The sequence below is a fragment of the Hemiscyllium ocellatum genome, chromosome 22, assembly GCF_020745735.1.
Source record: "Hemiscyllium ocellatum isolate sHemOce1 chromosome 22, sHemOce1.pat.X.cur, whole genome shotgun sequence".
Lineage (NCBI taxonomy): Eukaryota > Metazoa > Chordata > Chondrichthyes > Orectolobiformes > Hemiscylliidae > Hemiscyllium > Hemiscyllium ocellatum.
In genome coordinates this window covers 2,759,745-2,779,801 of record NC_083422.1, presented here as the reverse complement: position 1 = coordinate 2,779,801, position 20,057 = coordinate 2,759,745, and the positions used below count along the sequence as shown (strand labels likewise).

The 20,057-nt window shown below is 41.0% G+C and overlaps 1 protein-coding gene across 3 annotated transcripts in view; it reads right to left on the bottom strand.

Moving 5' to 3' along the window:
• dna2 (DNA replication helicase/nuclease 2) overlaps nt 1-20,057 on the bottom strand; it is a 114,532-nt gene that overhangs the window by 31,404 nt on the left and 63,071 nt on the right. For 2 of the 3 annotated variants that reach the window (XR_009645876.1, XM_060842303.1), the window contains exons 10-13: nt 17,810-18,004; nt 14,208-14,438; nt 2,875-2,991; nt 270-379 (exon numbers count right to left, since the gene is read on the bottom strand). Coding sequence is in view for 2 of the 3 variants with exons in the window: in XM_060842303.1 (XP_060698286.1) it covers nt 270-379; nt 2,875-2,991; nt 14,208-14,438; nt 17,810-18,004 (653 nt within the window). In the remaining variant the exon portion in view is untranslated. The remainder of the gene's footprint in view (nt 1-269; nt 380-2,874; nt 2,992-14,207; nt 14,439-17,809; nt 18,005-20,057) is intronic. The other variant, XM_060842304.1, reaches the window with a different exon arrangement.

The following is a 20,057-nucleotide window of genomic DNA, read 5'->3' as shown; positions in this document are numbered from 1 at the left end:
AAGCACACGAGGGAAGGGAGTGGATGGGAAGGGAAGGGAAGGAAGAGGAAGCATGGGGAGAGGAAAAGTAGGTGCAAGGTAGAGGGGCAGGAAGGAGTGATGGGGTATGATGGGGAAGGAAAAGCACGGGATTAGGAGAGGGAGCATGTATAAAGCCATAAACAAAGATGCTGATGTAAGGTGCAGCCACATTTATTCCAGTCTGTTAAACGTGATTTATTAATCTGAACTGAAAGGCACCAGAAAAAGGTACAGTAAATACAGTGTACCTTGCAAAATTTTGGCCACTGTGTCCTTTGCTTTCCCTGGGAGTACAGTGCTCAGGAAGGGAATGAACTGTGGAGGCCGGAGGTCAATAATCAATTCCCGTAGTTTATCACTAAGAAAATACGGAAATGCTCATTATTTTGATAGTATATTCATTCAAGTAAATGTGTAAAATATGCATTGGGATTTTATTACAAGATGTTCACAAGGTGTTGCTAAGCTTTACATTGAATACAAGACCTGTCCTTTTCTTGTGTTTGATGGAGTCTTTGTTCTTTATGCTGTGTACATCTGACTTGGGAGTATTCGATAGGACAGAATAGAGCAGGGTTTTTGAACATTTTACATGGTGGGGAGGCAACATGTTAAGTTTACTCTCAGTGGGAACCTGTTGGAATATTTCAGAAGCTAAGATCTGGCATAATAGTAAACATGAATTTTACGAGAAAAAAAAATCCCAAAGTAATAGATCAATGATGTAAATGAACAACAAACAAAAACTGCCAATAAAAAGTGCCAAGCAGCTGCATAAACGAATCAACCTTTTAGTTTTTTGCCTTTTTGGTTAGGAAGCAGAACTGGTGTGTAATATAGGGCCTGAGTCCTGATCACTCAATGATCACTCCTCACCCAAGCTGAGGAGTTAGGTTTAACCAATAATGACCCCGTTTCACCTCTGATGACATACTCTTCAAGCAAGCTTTGGTGGAATTTGTATTTAAGTGGGTTCGGAAGCAGACTACATTTAGCCAGGGATTTCCTCCTCTCCCAGCCTTTTTGTTTTGGAATGGGAGGAGAAAGGAAAGAGTGCAAGCCTGTCCCAGTCTCAAGAATTCACACATTTCCCTGTCCATAACATTTCCCTCCTCCCAACACATGTTCTCCAACCCATCTGCCTACACAGATGCTCTCACTCCCATACCCTCCCTCTCCCATCCACACACAATCTGCTTGAAAATACTAACAGCCTTTTATGTAGTATTTTCAAACACTTCAACATCCACCACATTCCTTTCAACAACCTATTCTATCACTTCATTAAAAAACTGAATTTGTCAATCACAATTATTCACAAGTTTGTGCTGGATTCCTTAATTAATTCAAATGTCTTTGATTGCTGCCTGTTGATTGTCTTTCCGCGATTGTTATTTCTGAAATAACATTTGTCACAGATTTTAAACTGACCAGCCAGTTATTACCTGGAGTGTCAGTATATCAAGAAAAAAAAGAATACATTATAGATATTGTTGGCCTATAACTAATCCTCCCAGTTTATCTGCCACTATCTCCCAGTTACACTGATTCTAATTCCTGCTCATCATTGTCCTCATTATCCTACTATGCAGGCGCAGCACAACTAATGTGCACCACAAAAAGGGTGCTGCCATCAAGTGAAAAAAATGTTCTGCTGATCATACAATGTGGTATATAAATTTCAATATCAGATAGATGTCAAGTGTATAGGCCTTAGATCCCAAAGACCGGCGGACAGTTCAAACAGCACAGTTCTTCAGCTAGTCATGACAAGGTATCCAAATAACCATACTCGCAAAACTCACAAACTTCCAAATTTAGATATAATTCAACATTTGCTCAGTGTGTAAAGTCAACAAATTTAGGATTATCCATTCAGCTCACAATGTGGCACAATTGTACTGGAAACTACATAGATTAATATGGAGGGCCCTATTCCTGCAGACAGGAAGAATATGTACACGCTCTGTGCCTGCTTCAACTCAACAAAATAGACAACACTTTTCACTGGTCACTTAGTTAGGTAACGCCTTAACTGGAGACACCCTGTCTAGTTTAAAATTTAACAAGGCCTAGCAGTTAACTGTCAATTATCAAACTAGTGCATTCTCTATAGCATTGCCCCTACCAATCAGTGTCCCCATGCCAATCAACCAGCTCTCTCAGAGTGAGAATGTGGGTTTTTCCCTTAGTCTAGTATTCTTGTGAATTCTGAGTGCAAGACAAAAAACTTAGAGAAAATGTGAATGTTGTCAGCAGTATTCAAGTGTTGTAGTACTAAGTGATTAATATGTTAGCCTTCATTATCAGGGCTAAGCCACACCAAAGTCTTCTCCATTTGCCCATCTTTTAAAAAAAACGCTAAGTACTTGGAAACATAACTTGCAAAGATTTATGCTTCATTAATAAAGCAAAGAAACTCAACAGACATTTATTTTTAAAAACGGCAGCCTTTGCAACTGTTTTCTGTCATATTAAAAGACTGCTTTATATACATGCCAGATCTTGCACACCTTTCAGAGTGAAAGCATTTTGGTCATATTGCCTCTCATCATTCTTCTAGCTCACTTAAGATATCCTGACAATTACCACAATCTACATTATTTACTACATTTGAGTTTCATAAAGTCTGCAAACTTTGACGTTATAACCTACATACCCAAGTCCAGATCACATAGTTCAAAAAGAAAATAAATATTATGCTATCTAATGCCTGCCAGTTCAGTGTTTGATGGTCAGATGAGAATATGTTCCATAACCTAGGGAACTGATATTGTCCTACCTGGCTGATGATGAGAATTTTAAAAATACAAAACATTTGGTTTAACCACCCCACCACCCCCACACCGTTACCTGACTGCAGATTGTTCCATCAGCTTTGAAAGATTTCCTAAATGAATGTTCATATTTCCAACTCCTTCATCATGATCGAGTCTGAAGATAGTTTCTAGAGGCAGCCTGGAAAGGTTCCTGCAAGGCAATGAAGAGTTCTAGTCAATATATTATCAATGTAGTAATACATTCTGACTCTGGTACATTTTGAAGCACATAGTGGCAACAGTCTGGAAGTCCTCCATTTATAGAACTCTAACAAAATGATTGAAGTGTGCAAGTCATCATCTATAAAGCTATTTTATCAGATGTGATCATTGCTGGCAAGATCAGCATTTACTGCCCATTTCAAGCCAATTTTCAAAAGATGGCAGGGTAGTGTAGAATTTATTGCGTTCCTGGAGTTAGATTCAACCATGCAGGTGGAAAGTATTCCTGATTAGTGCCTTGTAGATCAGGGCTTCCCCAACTGTGGATCACTCCAGTGAGTCATCCTGAGCAGCAACCATCTTCCACTGTGTAAGGTATCACTCCAAATAGGAGAGAACTTTCCCATTTATTCCTATTGACTTGCCAGGGGACTTGATGCCAAAGCCAGTTTCTCGCATCTCCTACAATTCAGCTGGTTCATTCATTGGCCAGAAACTCAACTGGACTTACCATATAAATTCAGAAGCTACGACAGCAGGTTATAGGCTAGGAATATGGCAACAAGTAATTCACATCTTAGCACCCTAAAGCATGCCCACCATCCACAGTGGAACCTCGATTATCCGAATGAGTCGGGCAGGCAGTATTTCACTCGGATAATTGATTATTCAGATATCAATTTGACCTTAAACAAGGGAAGCCACACTCATCTAACACTGTCCTCAACCAGAGAGTTTGTTTAAATCTATAATTTTGATGAGTCTGCTATCTAAACAAACTGATCTTTGCATTCTGCAAATTACAGGTTAAACTGAGAAGAACTAAACCCTTACCATCACACAAATATATGAAATCCCAGCATTAAACAAGGTCCCAAACAGCTTCTACAATCACAAGTGCATTTGTCAGTTGCCACTGAACTCAGTGTCACCATAGAAAGACAGAAGCATCACCTTGCATACCTGTTTACTTTCTCTGCCATGTTCTTCATGAACGCCCCAAAGTGATGGAAATAAAGCACTTACTTTTGCAAAGGGTTGTGTAACTAACCCTTACGTTTAAAAAAATTTCAGTCGCTGTTGCTTGTGGTTTTTGTTTTTGCCAGTGTTTTCACATGTTCTTCAGTACAGGTAATCCAAATTCACTTACTTCCTTGACATAATGTTTTTATGGGACCTTGAGATCTTATTCAGATAATCAGATATTCTGATAATTGAGGTTCCTCTGTATAAGGCACAAACCTCTGTTCAAGAAAGGAAGTGGGGATAATCCAGGAAACTGGACTGAATCTCAGATCAGTGGTTGGGAAGCTAATGGAAAGTATTCATAGGGATAGCATTTATGTGCATTTGGAAAAGCATGCGTCTAATTATAGACAGTCAGCATGGTTTTCTGCAGAGCCGGTCATGCCTTACTATCTTGAATTTTTCAAGGTAGTAACAGGTGATTGATGAAGGTAGAGCATTGGATATTGTCTACATGGATTTTGTCAAAGTTTTCGACTTGGTGTTTCATATAGGCTCATCTAGAAGATTAAGATGTACGGACTCAGAAGGCAGAGGGTAGTGGTGAAAGTGTGCTTTTCAGGCTGGAGGTCTGTGACTACTGGTGTGCAGTGAAGTTGTGGATTATGTAAAAGGGTGTCAAAGGACACAGCAGGATTAGATCAGTTGCAGATATGAGTGGAGAAATGGTAGATGGAGTTTAATTAGGAAAAGTATAAAGTTAATGGCAGGACCCTGAACAGCTCTGATGCATAGAGGGATCTTGGGGTCCAAGTCTATTGTTTTCCTGAAAGGGGCCACACAAAGTACTTAGGGTGGTAAAGAAGGCATACAACATGCTTGCCTTTATTGGTCAGGGAATGGAGTTCAAGAGTCATGATGTCACGTTGTAGCTTTGAAAAACTTTGGTTAGGGAGTGTTGTGATCAATTCTGGTCACCACATTACAGGCAGGATACGGAGGCTTTGAGAGGGTACAGAAAAGCCTGAGTAGGATGCTGCCTGGATTAGAGGGTATGAGCTATAAGGAGAGGCTAAAAAACCTCAGCTTGCTTTCTCTGGAGCAGAGGCTGAGGAGACTTTTATAGATGTTTATAAACTTATGAGATGCATAGGTAGGGTTAATAGTCAGAATCATTCTCCCCCAAGATTTGAACACTAGGGCATGCATTTAAGGTGAGACGAGGAAAACCTCAAAGAAGGTGTGAGGGACAATTATTTTAAACAAAGTAACAGGAGTCTGGAATGCTCTGAGAGGAGTGGTAGAGGCAGATACGATAGAGGTGCTTTAGGGACGTTTAGATACGCACACAAATATGTAAGCAATGGAAGAACATGGACTGAGGTCAAACAGAAGGGATCAAACTTGGTATCAAGTTTCGCACAGCATCGTGGGCTGAAGGGCTCATTCCAGAGCTGTATTGTTCTATGTTCCTTGCAAATCAGGAGTATGATGGAATACTCACCATTTACCTGGATAAGTATAGCTCCAACAACATAAAAAGCTTGCCCCCATCATGAACAAAGCAGCTTGACTGGCACCACTTCCTCCACAACCCATAAGAGCAATACATACCATTTACAATAAATTTGCCAAAGATCCTTCAGCAACATCTTTCACACCCAAAAGGACAAGGGCAGCACCACCACTGACAAGTTCCCCTCCAAAGCACTCACATCCTGTCTTGGAAATACAATGGCATTCCTTCAGTGTTGTTGGGTTAAAATCCTGAAACTCCCTTGATAACAGCAATGTAGGGGTACCTACAGCAATATGTATTGCAGTGATTCAAGAAGGCAACTCACTAAAACCTTCTCAAGAGTAACTAGGGATGGACAACTCATGTTGGCCAGCCCGTGATACACACATACCATGAGTGAACAAAAAGCCAGTACTGAGATCTGGAGCTCTGTTGAGTAGGGAAATTCAAAGCGAGCACATTATAGTGTAAAGGGCAGATGGGGAGCAACAATTCCTAGACTTTTCTGAAGAATTTCCTACACCAGTGTGTTGCTAACCCAATGAAAAGGAGACACTGTCAGATCTGGCTCTTGGGAATGAAATGAGTCATGCATCAGGACATGAACATTTAGCGGATAGCGATCTGCTTACGGAACAAAGAATGAATAAAGGTATCGAGATTCTAGTCAAGAATAAAAAAAACATTCTATATAGTCAACTGGGATGAAACAAATTTCTTGAAGAGTATAGAGAGTTTGGAGGCATTCTTAAGAGGGAAATCAGGAAGGCAAAGAGGGTACATTCTTGGCAGATAAGGTTAAAGGAGATTCTACAAACATATGAAGAGCAAAAGAGCAGCGAGGTGGGGAAAGAGGGGGGAGAGAGCGAGAGAGCGAGTGAGAGCGAGAGCGAGAGAGCGAGCGAGAGAGAGAGCGAGAGAGAGAGAGAGCGAGAGAGAGAGCGAGAGAGAGAGAGAGCGAGAGAGAGAGCGAGAGAGAGAGCGAGAGAGAGACAGTAGTGTCCCTTAAAGATCAATGAGGTCATCTTTGTGTTGAACCTCAGGAAAAGGGAGAGATATTAAATGAATACTTCATGTCAGATTATAATTTGAAGAAAGAAATGGAGGCTGGAGACCTCCGTGAAAACAATTCACATTACAGCAGAGTATGCTGGAGGTCTTAGAAATCAAAGCTAGATAAATCTCCAAAATCTGATCAAGTGTGTCCCAGGACATTGTGTGAAGTTAGGGAGGAAATTTGAGGCCCCCTATTAGAAATATCCTTTCTGCATCATCTGTAACCACAGGTGAGGTGCTGGAGGACTGGAGGATGGGTAGTGCTGTGTCTTTATTTTAAAAAAGGTGTAAGTAGAAGTTTGGGAACTACAGACCTGAGAGTCTAAAATCAGTGGTGGGTAAGTCATTGGCAGTGATTCTTAATGATAGGATTTAAATGCATTTGGAGAGACAAGGAATGATTAGGGACAGTCAGCATGGTTTTCTGTGAGGAAAATAATGTCTCACAAATGTGATTCAATTTTTTGTGGAAGTAACCGAAAGGATTGATAAGGGCAGAGCAGTAGGCTTTGTGAACTTGGAATTTAGGAAAGCCTTTGATAAGATTCAGCATGGTCGACTAATTAGCAAAGTTAGATCACATGGGATTGAGGGTGAAGTTGCCAATTGGATGCAAAATTGGTTTTACAGTAGGAGACAGAGGGTGAGGGTGGACAGTCGTTTTTCAAACTGAAGGCGTGTGACTGGCGGTGTTCCACAGGGATCAGTTACTGGGTCAATTTTTGTTTGTCATTTATATAAATGATTTGGATGAGAATACAGCAGGCATGGTTATTAAGTTTGAAGATGACACCAAAATTGGTGGTATAGTGGGTAGTGAAGATTGCTGAGTGTAAGTTAGCTCGCTGAGCTTGAAGCTGAAAATGTGTTGCTGGTCAAAGCACAGCAGGCCAGGCAGCATCTCAGGAATAGAGAATTCGACGTTTCGAGCATAAGCCCTTCATCAGGAACACATTTTCAGCTGTGATCTCCAGCATCTGCAGACCTCTTTTTTTACTCGCTGAGCTTGAAGGTTTGTTTTCAGATATTTCATCACCATACTATGTAACATCATCAATGAGTGTCTCCGGTGAAGCGCTGCTGGTACATCCCGCCTTTCTATTTATAGGTCTTGGGTTCGTAAGGTGGGTGATGTCATTTCCGTTTTTTTTAACAAGGGAAGGTAGATAGAATCTAAATTGATGTGTTTATTGATGGAGTTCTGGTTAGAATGCCTTGCCTCTAAGAATTTTCATGTGTGTTTGTTTTGCCTGTCCTAGGATGGTGTTGTCCCAGTCAAAGTGGTCTCCTCCTTTGTCTGTATGTACAGAAACTACTGATGGTTGGTCGTATCTTTTGGTGGTCAGTTGGTGTTCATATATCCTGGTGGCTACTTTCCTGCTAATTTGTCCGTTTGTAGTTCTTTTTTTACAGTTCTTGCATGGTATCTTGTAAATGGTGGTATCTAACAAACGGAGTACCCAATAAATACAATCCATCAATTCCTCAGAAACAAACCCAAACAAACAGGCACAATGCAACCAAAAACTATAGCCACATTATCTTACATCAAAGACGTATCAGAAATGACTTCCAAACAACTCAGACTCCTTGGCATCCTGATAGCCCACAAACCTACCAAGACACTTAAACAGCAACTAATGAACCTAAAGGATCCATTAGATACCACCAGCAAAACTAACAAAAAAAACAGAAATGACTTCACCCACCTTAATGCACCAAGACCTATAATGAGAGAGGCGGAACATACCACCAGCACTTCACAGGATACTCTCATTAATGATGTTACCTAGTATGGTGACAAAACATATGAAAACAAATCTTCAAACTTAGCTAGCTAACTTACAAACTTATCATCAACCTGAGCTACAAATGTTCCCAAACATCGCTAGTGAAGAATATTATCTAAAATTACAAAGAGATCTAGCTCAATTGGCTAAGAAGTGGCAGATGGAGATCAATTTGGATAAATGCATTAGTATCGCATTTTGGTAAAACAAATAAGGGCAGGTCTTATACAATTAATGGTCGAATCCTGGACAGTGTTGTGGAAAAGAGAGACCCAGGGTACATAATTCTTTGAAATTTGTGTCACAGGTAGGCAGGTTGGTTAAGGCAGCATTTAGCACACTTGCCATCACTGCTCAGACCTTTGGGTATAGTAACTGGAATGTCAATATGAGGTTGTACAGAACATTGGTGAGGTCCCTTCTGGAGTACTGTATGCAGTTCTGGTCACCCTATTATAGCAAGAATATTAATAAACTGGAGAGGGTTCAGAAAAGATTTCCGAGGATGTTGTTAGGAATGGAGGGTTTGAGTTTTAAAAAATAGACTAGGGAAGCTGGGACTTTTTTCACTGAAGCGTAGGAGGTTGAGGGGTGACCTTATAGAGATTTATAAAATTATGAGGGGCATAGATAAGCTGAATACAAAAATCATTCCCTAAAGTGGGGGTGTTCAAAACTAGGGGGCATACTTTTCAGGTGAGATGTGAAAGATTTAAAAGGGGCATGAAGGGCAACTTTTTCTTTAAAACACAGTAGTGTATGGATTGAACTGACAGAGAAAGTGATGGATGCAGGCACATTTATGATGGTTAAGACATTGCATAAGTACATGAATCGGAAAGGTTTGGAGGGATAGGGACTAAGCACAGGCAAGGTGGGGCTCGTTCAGTTTGGGAACATGGTCAGCGTGGACTAGTTAGACTAAAGGGTTTGTTTCTATGCTGTGTCACCCTCTGACTCTATCCCTTTCATCCCTCTCTCTTGGTTCGGTCTCTATCCATAGCGGCGGCACGTTGGCTCAGTGGTTAGCACTAGGGCCCAGGTTCGATTCCAGCCTCGGGCAACTGTCTGGGTGGAGTTTGTACATTCTCCCCTTATCTCCCCAGTTTCCCCCCTCAGTCCAAAGATGTGCAGGTCAGATGAATTTGGCCATGTTAAATTAACGATAATGTTACATGCATCAGTCATAGGGAAATGGGGCTGGGTGGGTTACTCTTCGGAGGGTCAGCGTGGACTTGTTGGTCTGAATGGCCTGTTTCCATATTGTAGGGAATCTAATCTAATCTATCCAATCAACTCACCTCACCATCCCCAATCTCATCTTCAGCATAAATACCTAGCTTTTCCTAGCTGTTATCAGTTCTCATGAAGAGTTACAGAACTAGAAACATTAACTGCTTTCTCCTCCCACATCCTGTCAGACCTGCTGCTTGTCACCAGAAATTTCTGTTTTGTTTCACATAGAGTCATAAGAGATGTACAGCATGGGAACAGACCTTTTGGTTCAACCTGTCCATGCCGACCAGATATCCCAACCCAATCTAGTCCCTCCTGCCTGCACCCAGCACATATCCCTCCAAACCCTTCCTATTCACATTCCCATCCAAACACCTCTTAAATGTTGGAATTGTACAAGCCTCCAGCACATCCACTGGCAGCTCATTCCATACACCCTCTGCGTGAAAAAGTTGCCCCTTAGGTCTCTTTTATATCTTTCCCCTCTCACCCTAAACCTATGCCCTCTAATTCTGGACTCCCCGACCCCAGGAAAAGGCTTTGCCTACTTACCCTATCCATGCCCCTCCATTTTGTAAATGTCTATAAGGTCACCCCTCAGCCTCCGATGCTCTAGGGAAGACAGCCCCAGCCTGTTCAGTCTCTCCCTTTGGCTTAAATCCTCCATCCTTGGCAACATCCTTGTAAATCTTTTCTGAACCCTTTCAAGTTTCACAACATCTTTCCAATAGGAAGGAGATCAGAATTGCACGCAATATTCCAACAGTGGCCTAACCAATGTCCTGTACAGCCGCAAAATGACCTCCCAACTCCTATACTCCGTACTCTAACCAATAAAGAAAAGCATACCAAATGCCTTCTTTACTATCCTACCTACCTGCAACTCCACTTTCAAGTAGCTATGAACCTGCACTCCAAGGTCTCTTTGTTCAGCAACACTGCCTAGGACCTTACTATTAAGTGTATAAGTCCTGCTAAGATTTGCTTTCCTAAAATGCAGCGTTTGCATTTATCTGAATTAAACTCCATCTGCCACTTCTCAGCCCATTGACCCATCTGATCAAGATCCTGTTGTAATCTGAGGTAACCCTCTTTGCTGTCCACTACACCTCCAATTTTGGTGTCATCTGCAAACTTATGCTTGCATCCAAATCATTTTATGTAAATGATGAAAACTAGTGGACCCAGCACCGATCCTTGTGGCACTCCACTGGTTACAGGTCTCCAGTCTGAAAAACAACTCTCCACCTCTACCTTTGAGCCAGTTCTGTATCCAAATGGTTGGTTCTCCCCGTATTCCATGAAATCTAACCTTGCCAATCAGTGTCCCATGGGGAACCTTGTCGATTCCCTTACAGAAGTCCATATAGATCATATCTACTGCTCTGCCCTCATCAATCTTCTTTGTTACTTCTTCAAAAAACTCAATCAAGTTTGAGAGACATGATTTCCCTCACACAAAGCCATTCTGACTATCCCGAATCAGTCCTTGCCTTTCCAAATACATGTACATCCTGTCCCTCAAGATTCCCTCCAACAACTTGCCCACCACAGAGGTGAGGCTCACCAGTCTATAGTTCCCTGGCTTGTCCTTACCACCCTTCTTAAACAATGGCACCACGTTTGCCAATCTCCAGTCTTCCAATACCTCACCTGTGACTATTGATGATACAAATGTCTCAGCAAGAGGCCCAGCAATCACTTCTCTAGCTTCCCACAGAGTTCTCGGGTACACCTGATCAGGTACAGGGGATTTATCCACATTTATCCGTTTCAAGACATCCAGCACTCTGTAGTCTGGACATTTTGCAAGATGTCACCATCTATTTTCCTACAGTCTATATCTTCCATGTCCTTTTTCACAGTAAATACTGAAGCAAATCTACACTTGTTTGCTTTATTATATAAATATAGAGGGCCAGGAGCTCAACTTGAAAAAATGTTATGAAGTCAAAGGCATTTATTGTACCTTTAAGAAACATAGAATGCTGTTTTGAACTGAGGGCTGACAAGCACTGGTGTATAGCTGGATGACAGTCCCACAATGTACTAGAAAATTGAAAATATGCAACATTTGGCTACGAAGTGGAAATCTGAGTTTTTGTTGCTGTTTTGACAACAATTCAAACTTAACCACTTTAAATGATGCCCCAGGATGCTAAAACCTAATCGAGTTTGAATGCATTGTTTTGTCAACATCAAACCAATAAGACGATCCAATGTTGGGGGGGGGGGGGGGGGGGTATATACAAATGCAGATGCAGGCATTTTGAGAATTCGTCACCAAGCAACTGCTGTAGGTAGAGAAAAACTTCTGGAGAACTAAATGCCCATCTTGCTCTTAGAGAAATTAGGAAACACTCTATCAAAGGTACCTTTTCACATGAAACATACTCACAGTAAGAAGTAAGATAACAATCCAGGGAAATCAGCAGCCAGAAGAGTGAAGACAACACAGACTGTGTGGTTTTGAAATTAAGTTGATGTAATTTTAATAAGTGTCTTATTGGAACAGTATATTGTTAGAATTGGATGCAGATAGAAAGCAGTTAAGAGAAAGGGAGGCTTAGATTTGTGAATAGTTTTTGTTTAATCTTCACTTTTAGAGTTAGAAAATACATTTACTTTAAATAGTGGAATCTGGAAGTTCTCAGTCAGATTTTAACAGACGAGGCGAGGTGAGCTTTTCTGGATGTTTGGTTTAGTTAACAGATAGGTTCACCTCCGTGTCGTAACAAAAGCTATTATAAAAAAGTAAGAGGAAATATGAAAAGACAGTGGCAGTTAACATACATGTAAACCCATACAGACTGTCAGAATGGACACATAGGTGTCAATGAAATGTGAAGCATTTCACTTCTTACGAAGGACATGGAAAGGCAAATCAAAATGGGTCCATTTCTAAAACAGGAAGTGGGGCTTTGATATATATACACACAACAATCATTGAAAATGGCAGCGTAGGTTGAGAGAGAGCAGTTAATAAAACACAAGGAATTCCTAGATTTATCAATAATGCTTCTTTTCATACTTATGTCAAATATCTTTTTGTCAAATGATTCAGCCTCAACTGGAATAGTAGATTCAGTTCTGGAAACAACACTTCAGGCAGGATGAAACTTTAAGAGGATCCTGAAACAATTCATAAGAATTGTTCCATGATGAGCTGGCAGTGCATGAAGATTGGACAAATTGTGACTCTTCTCTTAGAGGTTGGAAGGAGATATAATAGGAGTATTTAATTTTATTATGGCTTGGACAGGATTGATAGAAGGAACTGATCAAGGAGCAAAGTGTTCAGATTTGAGATAATTGCCAAAAATAAAAATAGTGATCTGAAGTAACCTTTTTCCCTCAGTGGTTATGATCTGGAGTGAAGTATCTGAAAATGTGATGGAGACAGATTTAATTGAAGTTTCCAAAAGGAAACTGGATCATTATCTGACAAGGACAAATTTTCAGGCCTGCAGGGAAAAGGCAAGATAGTGACAAAGGGTGAATAGCTCCTTTGGAGGACCAATAGATACAGTGGGCCAAATGGCTGCCTCCTTCACTGTAACAATTCTCAGATTCTATAATGAAGTGGTAATTGACCAAGGTGAAGCTGCTTTTTGTGCACAAGATATACCTGGACAACTTTCCATAATGCAGCTGTTGCAACCCCAAGTCACTGGACAATTCCAGAGGCCAAAGCTGATCACATGGGCTCAAACTTAACCAATCCAAATAATTAAATCTGGAATTAAAAGCGTGTCTCCCTAACAGTGACACAACAAACATCATCAACAGTTGCAAAACAAAAACCTGGTTCACTTTTAGGGAAGGAAACCTGTCACTTTTAGATGGCATGTTGCAGTGAGGACATAAGGATATAGATAGGTTGAGTGAGTCATCTTAAATTTAGCAGATGGAGTTCAATGAAGGAAAGTGTGAACTACTGCACTTTAGAAGAATCATAAATCAGACCATTATTTACATGGATAGAGACTCCCAAAAAGTGCATCACAGGAGGTTGTGAGCATTCTTGTACGTGTAACACAAAACATTAGCATGTAGGTGCAGCAAGTAATTAAGGCAGCAAATGGAATTTTGGGTTTTATTGTTGAAGGGGTTGAAATAGATAAGTTTTGTTTCAAATGCACAGGTGAGGACTGGTGTACTGTTCTGGTCCTCATAATTAAAAAGAAAAAAAACTGGCATTAGAAGCAGTTCAAAACAGATTCACCAGATTGTTCCTGGGATGAAAGGGGGAGTAGAACAGGCAACATTTTAAATCATGTCCAGACAGGCTTGAGGGTTTGAATAGCCCACTCCTGCATCCATTTCTTGTGTTATGTTCTTAACTGGTCTGGTCTGGTCTACGTGTAAAATTAGATCCATAGCATTGCAATAGATAACAAACGGTCACGTGAAATAACCTCGCAAGGCAATCAGTTGCTGCCTCGAGTAGGATTGTATTGGAGTTATATGAAGCACTATATTTTTACATTTGCTTTTCTAGTTGGTTTCTACAGACTGATTCCCTACACAAAACGACATACATAAAATCCCAGAAATGATAAATCCCAGTCAAAGTTCTCCTATTGGACTTCAGGTTTAGTACTTCTAACAGAATCCCGACATGAATGGATCCCTTACCGATCTAATATACATGTGATCTGGAATGAGCAGACATCAGTGACATATCCAGAAGAGACAGCAAGCAGCATTTTCTTCTGACCACTGACAACCACTCTGTCTCCAACCATTAGCGTAGTTTTCGATATTGACCCAGCTCTCCGTGTGAATTTGTGCTCATACTGTCCATCAGCAATGGTCTGGATGCAATCACTGCGCACAAGGTTAGCAACACAGCATCCCTGCAGTTCCCTATTGAAATAAAATAATCCAAGCACAAACATTAAACAATGTCAAGACAGTATACTGTTCTTCTCATACTTGGAAAATTCCCTCATAAAGACCATAAACCCATAAGACATAGGAGTGAAAGTAAGGCCATTCAGCCGATCGAGTCCGCTCCGCCATTCAATCATGGCTGACGGGCATTTCAACCCCACTTACCCGCACTCTCCCCGTATCCCTCAATTCCTTGTGATATCAAGAATTTATCAATCTCTGCTTAGTAGACATTTAATGTCCTGGCCTCCACTGCTCTCCATGGCAATGGATTCCACGGGCCCACCACTCTCTGGCTGAAGAAATGTTGCCTCATTTCCATTCTAAATTGACCCCCTCGAAGGCTGTGTCCACAGGTCTTAGTCTTCCCACCTAATGGAAACAAATTCCCAGTGTCCACCCTTTCTAAGCCATGCATTATCTTGCAAGTTTCTATTAGATCTCCCCTCAACCTTCTAAACTCTAATGAATACAATCCCAGTATCCTCAGCCGTTTATCGTATGTTAGGCCTACAATTCTATTCCTGATGAAGGGCTTATGCTCGAAACGTCGAATTCTCTATTCCTGAGATGCTGCCTGGCCTGCTGTGCTTTGACCAGCAACACATTTGCAGCTACAATTCCAATGATCATCCGTGTGAATCTCCGCTGGACGCGCTCCAGTGCAAGTATGTCCTTCCTGAGGTGTGGGGCCCAAAACTGGACACAGTATTCTAAATGGGGCCTAACCAGAGCTTTATAAAGTCTCAGTAGCATACTGCTGCTTTTACATTCCAACCCTCGAGATAAATGAAATTACATTTGTTTTCTTAACCACAGACTCAAGCTGCAAATCAACCTTTAGAGAATCTTGGACTAGTACTCCCAAGATCCCTTTGTAATTTTGCTTTATGAATTTTCTCACCGATTAGAAAATAGTCCATGCCTGTATTCTTTTTTCCAAAGTTTGCTCACGTTGAATTTCATCAGCCATTTCTTGGACCACTCTGCTAAACTGTCTAAATCTTTCTGCAGTCTCCCCTTCTCCTCAGAACTAGCTGCTTGTCTGCCTAACTTCGTATCATCAGCAAACTTTGCCAGAATACCCCCACCCCCTTCATCCAGATCATTGATATATACAGTGAAGAGCTGCAGCCCCAACACCAAACTCTGCGGGACACCACTGTTCACTAGTTGCCATTCCGAAAAAGAACCTTTTATCCCAACTCTCTGCCTTCTGTCAGACAACCAATCCTCAATCCATACCAGTAGCTCACCTCGAACACGATGGGCCCTCACCTTACTCAGCAGCCTCCCGTGAGGCACTTTACCAAAGGCCTTTTGGAAGTCTAGGTAGATAACATCCACTGGGTTTCCCTGATCTAACCTACTTGTTACATCTTCAAAGAATTCTAACAGGTTTGGCAGGTACGAAGTCCCCTTACTAAATCCATGCTGGCTTGTTCTAATCCGATCCACTTCCAAGAATCTAGAAATCTCATCCTTAACGATGGATTCTAGAATTTCACTTACAACCGAGGTGAGGCTAATCGGCCTATAATTTTCCATCTTTTGTCTTGATCCTTTCTTGAACAAGGAGGTTACAACAGAGATTTTCCAATCATCTGGGACTTTCCCTGACTCCAGTCATTTTTGAAAGATTACAACCAACATCTCCGCTATTTCTTCAGCCACCTCCCTCAGAACTCTAAGATGTGGCCCATCCAGGTCAGGAGATTTATCAATTTTTAGACCTTTTAGCTTTTCCAGCACTGTCTCTTTTGTACAGGCTACCATACTCAACTCTACTCCTGGACTCTCCTTAATTGATGGGATATTGCTCATGTCTTCCACTGTGAAGACTGATATAAAGTATTTATTAAGTTCTTCAGCCATTCCCTTATCTCCCATCACTAGCCTTCCTGCATCAATTTGGAGTAGCCTAATTTCTACTTTTGCCTCTCATTTATTTCTTATGTATTGAAAGGAACTTTTACTATCATTTCTAATAATACTGGCTAGCTTATCTTATATTTGATCCTCTCCTTCCTTATTTCTCTCTTTGTTATCCTCTGTTTGTTTTTATAGTCTTCCCAATCTTCTGACTTCCCAGTGCTCTTGGCCGCTTTATGGGCTCTCTCTTTTTCTATGATACATTCCCTGACTTCATTTTGTCAGCCATGGCTGTCTAATTTCACCACCCCCCTGCCCTGGATAACCTTTCTTTTCTTTGGGATGAACCTCTGTACTGCGATTTTAAAACAAATGGAGAATCTCCCCCAAAGCCTTCTCAATACTGACACTCAAAACTCAAAGTTCTCATTTTCAACAATGCAACAGTTTTCTCTGGTGAGAAGAAAAATTGACCAGGGATCCTGATCAACAGCCAAATCGAATACCAGGTTCAGGGTTGCTAGAATTTGGCACATTGTTCAACTGACGAATAACTATTTGGACAATACATACATCAGAGGTCAATATTGAAAACATCTCCAGCAAGATGTGGTGTTTCAGTCCTGGGGACTTGACATCACTTATCTAGACACAGTACTCAGCAGTTTAAGGTGTAATCTGGATCACTGGAATGGAGATCCACTTATTGGAACAAAGCAAGCATCTGAAAGAATATGACACCTACCAAGATTCAGATAAAAAGTTAATCATTTTGAAGCTAAATGTGGTAGATTAAACATTAAATCTTGAACATTATGATCAGGTGTAGAATATATAAAATAAAGAATATAATCAGCAACATTCTAGATCTTTAGTAAATAAATTGAGACCTAAAGATCCTCAGAAGTGGTGACCGGCAAGTCATTGAAAATTCATCATTTCTAATTATAAATAAAACAAAGAACTGTAAATGCAGGAAATCTAAAAAAAAATTGCTGGAAACATTCATCAGGCCTGGCAGAATCTGTGAAGAGACAGCAGAGTTAACATTTTGGGTTCAGTGATCGTTCTTCACGAGTTGAATTGAGTTCAGAACTTGAAACTGTTGAGTTTTTCTAGCAATTTCTGTTTTGGTTTCTATTTGCAACACTGACTCTACACCAGATATGCAGTCCTAAATCAAACATAAACCACAGGAAAATCCTGCTTTACAACATAAATCTACACCAGATATGCAGTCCTAAATCAAACATAAACCTAATTGTTCCAAACTTTGGAATTCTGGATAAACTGAAATACGATTTCCACAAATCCCCTCCTGCATCAGCCTGTGAAGGTCATGCACCAAGCTCCACCTCACACACCAAACACTAAAGCCATCACATTTGGCCACTAAGTTCTACACCCACCAGCAGCCCACACAAAGATACTTCACATCACAAGGTTTTTGGATACTGTGGATTCTTTCTCACCTTTCCTCTGCAGAGCGCAGCCAAATGTTTCTCAGTCCTCCCTTCTTATCAACTGCTTGTGTCTCCAGAACACATAGCAAGTACCAGAGCCGGAAGTATTGCAAGTGTACTAGTTTCAAGTGCTCGGTATCTTGTTGCAGAATTGGTTTCACATCTGCAGGTACAGAATTGTCCTCCAAATCCTGCTCCACTGCCCTGTAGAAAACAGAACAGCTTAATCCATCAGAGTACAATCTCATCATATTCAGAGGAATTTCTTCTCTCAGAGGTAATAAATCTGGGGAATTCTTTACTAAAGAAGGATGTGGAAGCTGGGTTGTTAAGTACTGTATATCCAAGGCTGAGAGACAGATCTTTAAACCAGCAAGGAAATCACAGGTTAAAGGAAAACAAGGGTGGGGTTGAAGATTATCAGATCAGCCATGATTGAATTGAATGGCGGAGAGGTTCTAAAGGCCAAATGACATACGTGTGCTTCTACATTTTCTGGTCATTTCACCTTTCTGCCCTTCGGTATGCAGTTCACCTACTACATTTGAAATTTCACAGCTTTACAACATAAATTTGATTCCTTGGTGATGTGGAATCAGACATGAGCACTTCTGCTTGGGAAAAAGGATACAGAAGTCAGCCTGGTTCATGCCACCATAAAATTTGAATACCTAAGTCACAGATAATCAAATTAGGGAAGTGACTTGTCGTTGAAGTAAGTAAAAACAATGACTGCAGATGCTGGAAACCAGATTCTGGATCAGTGGTGCTGGAAGAGCACAGCAGTTCAGGCAGCATCCAAAGTGCAGCGAAATCGACGTTTCGGGCAAAAGCCCTTCATCAGGAATAAAGGCAGTGAACCTGAAGTTGAAGAATTAGCATAGGAAAGAGGGCTTCCATTTCATGGAACACTGGCACCAGGCTGGAACGATGATTCTTGTTAAAAGAATAAATAGGGCAATCACAGCAAATTAAAGTTAGTAAGTTTGTTTTAAGGCTAAAGCAAAAAAGGTAGTTTAAGCAACAGTTTAAGATTGAACTGAAGTGTACAGTAACAATGAGAAGCTGTGCTTTGGGCCCCACTATTACAGGAGAGCGAAATTCATTTTAAGTTATTCATCCAGATGCTCCTTAAAAATGTTGCAAGCGTATCTGCCTCCATCTTCAGGCAGCACATTCCGCATTTCCACTAAACTTGGGGTGAAAAATGTTCACTCAGATCCCCACTAAACCACTTAGTCCAAATGTTCAAATTATTCCCTCTGGTCTTAGACTCTTCTGCCATGGAGAGAAGTCTCTCACAGTCTACTCTATGCTTCTCATAATTAGGTATACAGTCTGTTCTGATATTACTCTAAAAATCACAATGCCAGGTCATAGTCCAACAGGTTTATTTGGAAGTACAAGCTTTTGAAGCGTGCTCCTTCATCAGATAGCTTGTGGAGCAGGATCATAAGTGGTGTGTCCTATGATCCTGCTCCACAAGCTACCTGACGAAGGAGCAGCACTCCAAAAGCTTGTACTTCCAAATAAACCTGTTGGAATATAACCTGGCATTGTGTGATTTTTGACTTTGTCCACCCCAGTACCTCTGCATCATGGCTGATCGTTCCATTCTCGTGCAATCTCATGTTATAAGAAAATTGTGCAATAGCCACATCATTTAAACTAATGGGGCCAGAATCACAATTTAATCAATACAGATAAGGAAAGTTTGCATTCTACAAATAACAGTCTAAATTCCTCAATCGCATTAAAGCCAATTTGTGTTGAAGAAACACACAGGATTTTCTAGAACCAACTGTATCTCAATCAGATTCCACTCAGCCTCCTCTGCTCCAGGAAAAACAAACCAAGCCACTATCCAGTCTCTCCTCCTAACAGACGTTCCATACCAGGCAGCATCCCAGTGAATTGCCTCCGCACCCTTTCCAGTTCAACCACATCCTTCCAATAGTGTGATGACCAGAAATGCACAGAACTATGGCCTAACTAATGCTCTATAAAGTTGCAACAAGTCCTCCCTGCTCCTACATTATACACGTGGCTAAGGAAGGCAAGTATCCCGTATGCCTTCTTCACCACCCTGTCTGCATCTGTACTGACACTTTCAGGAATCTATGTACTTGACACCAAGGTCAAAGAACAAAATAGAAGAAGAAAATTTACAGCCCAGGAACAGACCCTTCAGCTCTCCAAGCATGTGCCTATCCAAATCCACTGTCTAAACCTATCGCCCAATTCCTAAGCATCTGTA